The following is an 11,190-nucleotide window of genomic DNA, read 5'->3' as shown; positions in this document are numbered from 1 at the left end:
GAAAGTACCAGTCCAAGGTATTTTCTAGTTTCAACATCAGACTATGCACCATTACAGGTTATAGGTGTGCACCATCACGCCTGGCTGATTTTTGTATTTTTAGTAGAGACGGAGTTTCACCATGTTGGTCAGACTGTTCTCAAACTCCTGACCTCATGATCTTCCCACCGCGGCTTCCCAAAAAGCATTTTTTCATGTTTGCTGGCCACTTGCAGGTCTTCTTTTGAAAAGTGTCTGTTCACATTCTTTGCTTATTTTTTACTTGGGATTTTGTTCTTACTTGTTGAGTTGTTTAAGTTCCATGTAGATTCTGGATATTAGAGCTTTGCCAGATGCATAGATTGCAGATATTTCTCCCACTCTATAGGCTGTTTACTGTGTTGTTAATTTTTTTTTTTTTTAAACTGTGGAGAAGCTCTTTAGTTTAATGAGGTCCCATTTGTGAATTTTTGTTTTTTGGTTGCAAATGCTTTTGGTGTCTTCATCATGATATCTTTGTCAGGCCCTATGTCCCAAGTGGCATTTCCTAGCTTATCTTCCAGGGTTTTTATAGTTTTAGGACTTACATTTAAACCTCTAATTCACGTCGAGTTATTTTACATATATGGTGAAAGGTAGAGGTTCAGTTTCATTCTTCTGCACATGGCTAGCCAGTTATCCCAGCACCATTTGTTGAATTAGGACTCTTTCCCCATTGCTTGTTTTTGTTGATTTTGCTGAAGGTTAGAAGGTGTGAAAGTTTCTTTCTGAGCTCTATTCTGTTTCACTGATCTAAGTGTCTATTTTTGTACCAATACCATTCTGTTTTGATCACTTGTAGCCTTATATTATAGTTTGAAGTCAGGCAATGTGATGCCTCTGGCTTTGTTCTTTTTGCTTATGATTGTTTTGGCTATTTGGGCTCTTTTTAAATTCCAGATAACTTTTAGATTAGATTTTTCTAATTCTGTGAAAAATGACATTGGTATTGATAGAGATAGTGTTGCATCTATAAATTGCTTTTGGAAGTATGGCCATTTTAACTATGTTGATTCTCCAATCTATGAGCATGAAATATTTTTCCATATATTTGTGTTGTCTCTAATTTTTTTCAGCCATGTTTTGTAGATTATCTTTTTCCACGCAGAACCTAGTAGAATCACTCATTTATTACTCTACATCATGGAGGAAAAATGAAGTAACATTAATCCTCTACTGAGTAATACAACAAAATTCCAAACTCAGTAGGTTTTTGGGAAATATAACTTTTTATTTAAATATCAGTACAGAGCAATGAATTACTAAAGGAAACTATCATTAATATAAAATTTTTTGTTATTAAATAATTAAACATTTTTCTTTCAAAACATGGAAGGAATCCCTGGAGGTCCGAAGTCTAACATGATTGTTTTACTGACAATATCATTTGCAAGAAAGAGATCATCATTCAAAGAAGTACTTGATTTTCCAAACAAAAGCAGAAGAAAGAAAATGTTGACATATCTTGTTTAGTCAGCCAGAACTTTAAGTGCAAAAATTCCATCAGGTAGCACCAAGAGAAAATTGCATAATATGTTAGGAATAACCACTGGTAAAATTGTTGGCAAAAGGAATCAAGGCAGTGAATGAGCTATTGGGTCCATGGTGTCATCATGATCTGCTGGAGGCCTCTGGACATACACAGTAGGTGGTGGGCAAGTCACCAGCCAGAAGGGCGAGTTTGATCGAGACCCTGCTCACAGGGGCTTTTTGGTGTCATCTTTAACCTTCAGAAGGGACACAAATGTTGGTTTAACAGGCAGAGAACCCGGATCACTTTTCCAGGGTAATCTTTCCCTAGTCACTCCATGGGTCAGAGCCCCCTGCACTAAAGGACCTATTTTTCCCTTGAGCCCCAACCCTGGTGACTGCAGCTTGGACCAACCTCTTTCCTCCTTTGTCACATCACAGAGTCAACCCAGGCCCTGCACCTGACCAGGGCATGGAGTGGAGGGGCCCACAGGTCTGAAGCTGGTAGTGATGGGTCCGCGCCTTCACTCAAGGCCCTCTCTATGATCTGATGAGAGGGCCTAAAACATGGCAAGGAGTGGGGCAGACATCCAAAGAGAGGGCTCTGTATTCCTGTGCCCTTGGCCTTGTGTGGACCTGCAGGCAAACATCCTTCTTTCCCCTTCTTCTTGAGTCTCTCCTCACACTGGGAGCAGCACCCATAGCTCTGAAGGTGTCTGTCCCTGTTCCACCTTATCCATTCCTGGTTCAGCCCAGTGGTGACCATGGAACCCCAGCAGCACCTCAGACGCTCCTTCCTCTGAGTCCCCTCTGCTCCTGACAGGGCCATCAGCGGGCTCAGGATCTGGGGTGTGCAGGAGGGTGATTGCAGGGGAGCTGCCTCAGGGCCCAGACGCAAACCCCATGGGTTCATGTGACTGACTTTTAAAAAATCCTTCTCTTGAGCATCCTCTACTCTTCACCTTCCACCTTAATTCCTGGAACCCAAGCCACTTTCTGTAGGAAGGCAGTCCTGCACTCCAACCTTTTCCATTAGGTGTACCAAGGCTCTCCCAGGCCCCTCCTCCTGGGATTACACCCAGGTCTCTCTCTTAGCCTCAGAGATGGAATCCCCCTTCCCTTGTCACACCTCATGTAAAACTACCATGAAGCACCTAACTCAATTAAGAGGACTGCCCATGTCTGAATTCCTGCTGCCTGCAGGCCACACACCCTTCGTGAATAGGAACCTGCTCTGAATCATGCCCGAACTTGTTAAACCTCAAGCTCAACAGACACTGAGCCTTGTTATGGGCCCCTCCATTTCCCTCTGGACTCTGAAGGTGAGAATCCATCAGTACTCAGGGCTGAGCTGCCCAGGTCATTGCCAACAGGCAACACAAGGTCTCATTCACCTGTCTCATGTCAGGATGAGAAGGTCTCAGCCACAGGGAGGGGTGGGACTCTGGGAATTCTCTTTCCCCATCCTGCCTCCTCACCCACCTGCTCCTTGTTCAACTTCCAATTCTGCCCACAGTACCTGTCACTCTAAAGGACTCTCCTCAGATGCCAGGCAGGATGAAGCAGGGGAGGATAATGAGGAGGCAGCAAAGGATGAGGGTGGTGGCCGTGGCCCTGAGCTGGGTTTTGCCTGAGGACATGGTGAGTGGTGCTGAAATGGAAACATAACAGTGACAACCCTTGTCCAGGCCCCAAATCTGAGGAGACACCTCCTCAGTTCCTGCCACCCTAGGTCATCCCAGAAGGCAAAAGTTTTTTCCCCTCCCCCCTGGTGTGGGGCAGCCGGTGTGACAGGTCCTGGGTTAGGAAGGGAGAGGGAGTGTCCCTTGTCCTCAGGGAGCTCACAAAGCTGCTGAGCGAAGCAAGGTGACAGCACACCCACCCTCCTGCTGTGGTGGAAGAGGAGGTGATGCTCCAGAGTTGCAGAGGGGAGGGTCTCTGGGCTGGTGTTGGAGGTGGTTTTGATGGATTTCCAGCAGACGAGGGAAAGGAAAGGAAAAGTGATTATAAAAAGAGGAAACACTAAGGAGAAAGGTCTGAAAACACAGTGACACCTGCAGTTTCAAGGCCGGTGAGAAATCCACAGTGTGAGGAGCAGAAGCAAATGCAATGAGGAATAGGAGTCAGGAGGGAGAAGGGAGAGGAGGACGGGAGAGCACAGGCACGCCAGCACCCCCAGGAGGAGCGCCCCATGAGGGGGTCATTTTAACATAAACATATACACTGGGATGACTGAAACTGAACTCAAGAACTAGTTTCTTGAGATCACCGTTTCCGATCTCATTCCAGATCCCCGTTTCTTTTACAGCTGTTACCTCCTGCACTTGGCTCCAGGGTGCTGTCCATGTCCATCAAGAAGTCCCCAAGCCATCTTGTGCAGTCTGCCATTGAGATGTAATGGAAGGACATGGTCACATCCTTGTCATTCTCCCACTTTTCTTTCATCTTTCTAGCTCCAGGATGAACCATTTTCCACATTCTGTTCTCTGAGTCAAAGAGGAGGAAGACCTGTCCATCGAAACTGAACTGCCAAGATCCACTGCTGTGTCCTTTGGCTTTCTGTTCACAAGACATCCGGGCCTGCAGGGTGAGGGGTTCTGCCCCCATCAGAGAGAGATCAGCTCTGGTCTTGACAAATTTTATACCCACATCCTGTTCCCCTTACAATTTCCTGGCCTTACTCTCTCTGCCACATCTTGGCCTTGCCTCTACACCTCTTGAGGGGTGAGATGACCCTCCTATCTTTTTTTCTTTTTTTTTTTTTTTTGAGACGGAGTCTCGTTCTGTCACCCAGGCTGGATGGAGTTCAGTGGCACAATCACTGCAAGCTCCGCCTCCCGGGTTCACACCATTCTCCTGCCTCAGCCTCCCAAATAGCTGGGACTACAGGCGCCCGCCACCATGCCCAGCTAATTTTTTGTATTTTTAGTACAGATGGGTTTTCACCATGTTAACCAGGATGGTCTCGATCTCCTGACCTTGTGATCCATCTGCCTTGGCCTCCCAAAATGCTGAGATTACAGGCTTGAGCCACCACGCCCAGACTTTTTTTTTCCTTCGAGATAAAGTCTCACTCTGTTGCCCAGGTTGGAGTGCAATGGCACCACCTCAGCTTTCTGCAGTCTCTGCCTCCTGGGTTCAAGGGATCCTCCTGCCTCAGTCTCCCAAGTAGCTGGGATTACAGGTGTGCACCACCACACCCAGCTAATTTTTGCATTTTTAGTAGAGACAATGTTTCACCATGTTGGTCAGGCTGGTCTCGAATTCCTGACCTTGTGATCGGCCCACCTCGGCCTCCCAAAGTGCTGGGATTACAGGCATGAGCCACCACGCCCAGCCCCCATTTGTATTTTTACGTGAAAACTATAAATGCCTCTAACCTACCACTGTATCTGCTCCCTCCTGTCCTGGGCCATCTGAAACTTACCCCTGGGTGTGTAATTCTCCAGCTGAATGTCAATGTCATGCTCTGTGAGCATGTCCACCACCTGTCTCAGTACTGGGTTCTGTGCTTTCCAGGCCTTTGTGACATTTAGTTTCTTCCCCAGGGGACTGACAGGTGTGACTGTCTTGTTGCCACAGTCATAGTGAAGAAAAGTCTTTTTATCCACCTGGCCTTGAACCGCACACCACCGTGGTCCAGGTCTGAACTTAGGGATGATGGTGATGTCATAGCAAAGAGAGTGAGGGTCTGTGGAGAAAGGCAGGTGAGGGGTGGGTGGGGAGAGAAAGACCCCTAGTTAACTCTCCTCCACACTGTGACAATAAGAGGATGCCTCTGGCAGGCTGGGCTGGCCCAGATAGGAGTGCCCCCTCCAGAACTGTGGTGTCCACAAGTTTAAGGCGAGTGCTTGCCCCTCGCATGAGGACAAGGACGAGGAGGAGGAGGAGGAGGAGGTCTCTGCCTGCTGAGAAATCACATGTCCCCAGACATGTCCCACTGCCCCTCTGCCCACATTGGTCAACACATGACCTTGCTAGAGGGGTGCCAGGACTGCTAGTGGAGGAAGGGCCTGGTTGGCAGAGGATCTTCAGCAGCAGCCCATGTGGACTGTGGGAGGTGGGAGAGGGTGTGGGGGCTGCCCCTGAGGGTGCTGGTGCATGGTAGGATGGACTGAGGATGGAAACCAGTTGGATAAAGAAGAATTAATTATCATGGTCACAAGATTTAACATGTTGGCAAAGCCCCTGGTGATGGCGTGCATCTGCTATGAGGATGCCTTCCTGAAACCTTGGAAAAAGGGATGGTCCATGCAGCAAGAAATAGAAAATCTGAATATCTAAGGCAGGTAGTAGAGGGAGGGATCACAGGATCAGAGAAGTGCCCATGCCAGAGGGGTCTAAGTGTGAAAATCCAGAACAGTTTCCATCCACTGTGCTCATGGGAAACCTGGAGGACTCCTGTTTACCTGGCATATAAAGAAGGCCCCATGAGAAGGCACCAGAATGGAATGAAGCTTAGGGATGCCTATTGCTGAAGACCAGGTTTGGGAGTAGGAGATGCTGTTCCAGAAATGGGCTCCCAGTAGGAATGGGATGAAAAATTCTGAAATTACAGATTCCAGGTGGAGGCTGTCAACTGTCAGGAGCAAGGAGGGTGCAATGATGGAAATGATTAGAGAAGTCACAATGCCAGCTGGGAACCTCAGTTATACAAAGTTATGCCCATGGCTCATAGAACAAAGGGGTCCAAGGTCCAAAAGAAATGGAAACCCAACCCGGATACTGCTGGATTTAAATAATTACAAGAAACAGATAAAACAAATGATGGATGACCAGGAGGCTGAAAGTAGCCAGTCCTTCAAGAACAAGGCGGCTTTGCCCAATTTGCAGAATGAAGCCACTTCTCAGACCCTGAACCCATGACTAGAAGAAGACACCAGTTTCCAGTGAGGAAGGACCCTTTAACCCCGCAGCAAGTACAATGAGTCCTTGTGACCCTCTACAAAGATATTTATGGCAACTAGAGTTTGCTGTGAAGGGCAATTTTGTAAACATGTAAAGGTGTGCAGGGAATATATTCTCCATTGTAACTACTCAACTCTGCTGTTGTAGCTCAAAAGCAGCCATAGGCAATCCATGAATGATGAGTGAGGCTGGACATGCCTTAAGTGCCAATGACCCAACACCCCCTAAGATCCTAGAGATATATGTGCTTACAATGTCGAATTGGAAAATCACAGTGTAGATTCCGTGTGAATGTTCAGAGGCAAGGCAATGCCACTCACAGCAAGGAAATCTCAACATTAAACAGTTGCTTCTGTAGAGTACTGCGCCTTGGCAAAGATGGGACCTTTGGCCATGGAAGGACAGTGACCATCCAGCCCCAGAGCTGCCCATTACTAGTGGGCTTCTCACCCTCTAGGTCATTAGGAAGATAGGCACGGCAGCGAGAAGACGCAGGTGGTTCTCCTGTGATGGGCAGGAGCAGTGCCACTGGGAACCAAGAAACTGCACAAGCAGTTGACCCCGATCCCCAGGACACCACGTGGCTGCACCCTCTCACCCTCAGATCACACCTGAGGCTTCAGGGAAGGTCCCTGATGGTCCCCATGGACCGTAGATGCCACTCAGCAGCAAAGGAGGGGAGAGTAAGCCCCCAACTATGGGACTCCCACTCCCATCACATCCTCACCACCCAGAAGCACAGGTAAGGTAGGACCGCTCTCTAACTGGCCCCCGAGACATTACTTGTAGATGACACCCTAGGGGATGGAGCACTATTCACTGGGACACTGTAATCCCCTCATCTGGGATCAGCAACCTAGGACAGGGTTCAAATCTGGTCCCCCCTCATTTGCAGGTTGCCATTGCCTGCTGTTGCTCTACAAAGGGACAGGACTGGACACAGAGATTGGAACCTAAGGCTTGCAAAGATCACAGGGCATCCTTCCTCCCTTTCTAAAAAGGCTTTACTGACCCCTGTCTACACAGTGACTGTTCTCTATGACACTGGCCCCCCAGTAGGAAGAACAGGTGAGTCTGGGCCCCAAGGGCAGAAGTGGGCGCCTCTACTCACCAGAGTTCCCCTGGTCTCCTGGAGGGAATGGTGCTTCCCATTCCCCCTGCACAGGTTCTGAGGGGAGCTTGGGGTGTGTTTGCTGGGATGTGTCCTCAGGCAAGAGGCAGAAGGTGCCACATGGTGTAGGAGGTGAGGGCCCCTTCATGGATGGGAGACCTCCAGTGTGACCAGCTGGGCTGAAGTGGGGAGTAAGAGGATGTGACCTGGGTGATGGCAGTGGATGGTGAGGGGAGGGGTGGAGGTATCTGCTGAGCCCCTGGGTGCAGGTGAATGTCTGCAGGAAAGTGCAGGGAAATATTCAAGGGCAGGGAGCCCTGGGGGTGCTGGAGGGTTCCTATGGTGGAGAGCGGGTGAGAGCAGAGCAGGCCTGTGTCCCTGTGGAACCCTGCTTCACCCCTGTCCTGTCCCCAGCTCCGGTTCCCGGGGCTCTGATTTTTCCTTCCTGAGGGTGGCGGGGCTGCCAGGCTGCACCAGGGATCCCAGTCCCGTCTCGCTCTCTGCAGCCCTCTGGCCCCTCCACCCTCCTGTCAGCCTCCTTTCCACCCTGCTCCTTTTCGCCTCTCCCCTGGCAAGAAGCAGCCTCAGGGAGTGGACCGGGCAGGAAGGAGCCGCCGACCGGAACTGAACCGGGGCTCAGTTGGGAGAGATCTCCCCTATCCTTCCAGAAGCCTCCCCTCCTCTGAAACCCGCTGCCCCCCAGGTTTGGCCCCCGCCCCGTTTAGGCTCCATCCACTAACCCTCTCGCCCAGTCTGGGACCAGCGCGGCAGCAGAAGCAGAAACGGGAGACACAGAAGGATCTTGGTAGCGGCGGCAGCTGCCATTGGGGAACCAGAGCGCTGGGGACGAGAGACTTGACGGAAGGGGAGCCTGGAAGATGAATCACCTCAAGGTTGAAAAGTCGGCTTATATATGGGGCGCTCCACCCACGTTTCCCGCCGTTACAGAGGTTAGAAATACGATTTTCTGTCCTGCCGGTGTCCCTCCCCTTTCCGGGTGTCCCTCCCCTTTCCGGGTGTCCCTCCTCTTTCCGGGTGTCCCTCCCCTTTGCCCCAGCCCCCTTCGGGTTGGTGTCTGGGTGTCGGCCCGGCCCCTGCCAGGACACGGTTCCTTCCACGACAGATTCATTTAATCATCACAGCAATTTTTATTGAAGGTGAAGAAACTTGCAGAGGAATATTCAGCGGGGGCGGCGTCTCCCTGTCCCCGCCTGGGCCCGCGACACTCTCCCTCCTGCTTGCGCCGCGGGGTCCTTGGCTCACCATGCTCTGGGCGCAGCCACAGGCCTGATCGCGTCCCTTCCGCTACTTCCCCAGTTCCCAGTGGACGTAATTACAGTCCGGGCTAGGTTTTCTTATTTGTTTATTTATTTAGAGACGGAGTTTCGCTCTTGTTGCCCAGGCTGGAGTGCAGTGGCCTGATCTTGGATCACCGCAACCGCCACCTCCCCATTCAAGGGATTCTCTGGCCTCAGTTTCCGGAGTAGGTGGGATTACAGGCGCCCTCCACCATGCCTGGCGAATTGTTTGTATTTTTGGTAGAGATGGGGTTTCACTGTGTTGGCCAGGCTGGTCTGAAACTCCTGACCTCAGGTGATCCACTGGACCTCCCAAAGTGCTGGGATTACAGGCGTGAGCCACTGCGCCTCCTCTGGGCTAGGTTTTAATACAGGAACAGCAGGCAGGGTTTCAGAGGTTTAAAACAACATATTGTACACTAAACAATTGGTCAAGATGGTAAATTTTATCTTCTATGTTTTTACCAAAATTAAACAGCTTTAAAAATTATCTTAAATATTTATGTCTTGCTTCTGCTCTGCCCAATGCAGATTGGTCAAAAGAGTCTACTCATTGAAATCGAGGACAGCATTGAGGACCTCGTCCCTAAAATCTCAACCTGTGACACACTTGCTGATTTGGAAAGCTCCTCAGAGAGATGGGCCCTGAGCTCCCAGTTCAGCAGCCTCCCTCGCCCAGGTCCAGGGATGGCTCAGGGGGCTCAGCGGAGCAGGTTCTAGAGAAAGTTCCTAGTGGTTTCCCACTGTCAGCGCATTCCACTGGCCTGTTCCCCCTGGGCCAAGGGTCAGCCATCCTTCAAAGCTGGGCGCAAATACCCCATCCCATGTGTGTCCTCCATCTTCCCACAATACAGAACACCCTCCTGCTCCCTGAGACCTGGATCCACAGTGCGCGCATCCGGATCTCCCTGTGTGACAATTGCTCACACAATTTGTGTGTGTGAGCATGTGTGTGACAGAGTCATGCTCTGTCACCAGTCTGGAGTGCAGTGGCACGATCATAATTCACTGAATCCTCAACCTCCTGGGCTCAAGGCTTCCTCCCCACTCAGTATTGGAGAGTGTGGGGCCAGGTAGTCTGAACCACTTGCTGAGCCGTCCTCTAGTTTCTGTTTCCTACGCCCTGGCAGATGCCTTAGTAGTATGCAATCCTGAATTTACCATGCCTTGTGTTAGACTGGTCCAGGGGCCAAGTGGGTCTTGGCTGTAGTGCAACTGAGGCGAGTCATTCTGCCAGGATTGGGAACTGTGTTACTCGGGAAACTTTTCTCATCACCCACCCCAATCCTGTCCCAGATGGGAGGAGCAGTGAGTGCTGTGTCCAGGCTCCCTGCCTTCCCAGTGCTCCCAGCATCACACCCAGCTCCTCCCCAGATGGTGTGGGGTCTGAGCTCTCCATGTTCACCATGCTCCCACCACTAGCTCCCCATCTTCACTGCTCTCCCAGCATCATCCCAGCCCCTCCAGGGTCACTGGCTGACCAGGTGGGAGTTGGGTGAAGAGGCAGAGGTCAGGGCAAGACCCCTGGTCCAGTCTGACTAGGTTTCTTTCTGAAACGTGACTACATTCCACATCCTGTTCCTCTGGCAACCTCAGTTGGGATCAGCTGTAGGGCAGTGTAGCATCTGGGCCAGTGATGACCAATTCCTGCCACCATGGCTTTTCAAGTGTATTGATTTTTCCTAAAACAGATAAACAGACTAGCAATAAGTTATGGAAATACTGCTTTCCTTACTAACAGTACAGATTTGTTTATGTATTAATTCTGGTTTTTATTTTTTATTTTTTATTTTTTATTTTTTGAGACGGAGTCTTGCTCTGTTGCCTAGGCTGGAGTGCAGTGGCCCGGATCTCAGCTCACTGCAAGCTCCGCCTCCCAGGTTTTTACGCCATTCTCCTGCCTCAGCCTCCTGAGTAGCTGGGACTACAGGCGCCCACCACTGCCCCCGGCTAATTTTTTGCATTTTTTAGTAGAGACGGGGTTTCACCGTGTTAGCCAGGATGGTCTCGATCTCCTGACCTCGTGATCTGCCCGTCTCGGCCTCCCAAAGTGCTGGGATTACAGGCTTGAGTCACTGCACCCGGCCAATTCTGGTTTTTAAAACAAATATAAGCCCACAGGCACTCTATTGAACGCAGACTCAATCTCAAAATAACACACGTTGAAGATCTTCCAATACCCTCACATACAGATTATTTTCCTTTTTATCTCTGCACGACATTACATAGAATGACTGCATCATATCAAATGTAACCAGTGTCTATGTATGAAGATCCAGATGGTCTCCAGTCCGTTACTTTCACAGAAACGAAATGCTGCAGAAACTGTGCTTGTATGAATCTCAATTCAATTGTGTGGAACAGATTTCCAGATACAGAATTGCT

General features: G+C 49.9%; 1 protein-coding gene across 1 annotated transcript; it reads right to left on the bottom strand.

Moving 5' to 3' along the window:
• Positions 1-1,228: 1,228 nt before the first annotated feature.
• LOC104678340 (UL16-binding protein 2) lies at positions 1,229-8,455 on the bottom strand. Its single transcript, XM_010383588.2, has 5 exons — positions 8,248-8,455; positions 4,916-5,179; positions 3,804-4,085; positions 3,008-3,139; positions 1,229-1,745 (listed from the first exon to the last, which is right to left on the bottom strand). The coding sequence occupies exons 1-4, from the start codon at positions 8,330-8,332 to the stop codon at positions 3,030-3,032; spliced, it is 741 nt and encodes a 246-aa protein (XP_010381890.1). The 5' UTR covers positions 8,333-8,455; the 3' UTR covers positions 1,229-1,745; positions 3,008-3,029.
• Between the last annotated feature and the right edge of the window lie 2,735 nt (positions 8,456-11,190).

This window comes from Rhinopithecus roxellana, chromosome 4 (genome assembly GCF_007565055.1).
Source record: "Rhinopithecus roxellana isolate Shanxi Qingling chromosome 4, ASM756505v1, whole genome shotgun sequence".
Classification (NCBI taxonomy): Eukaryota; Metazoa; Chordata; class Mammalia; order Primates; family Cercopithecidae; genus Rhinopithecus; species Rhinopithecus roxellana.
Note: the sequence above shows the minus strand (reverse complement) of the source record. Positions and strands in the feature narration are given on the sequence as shown.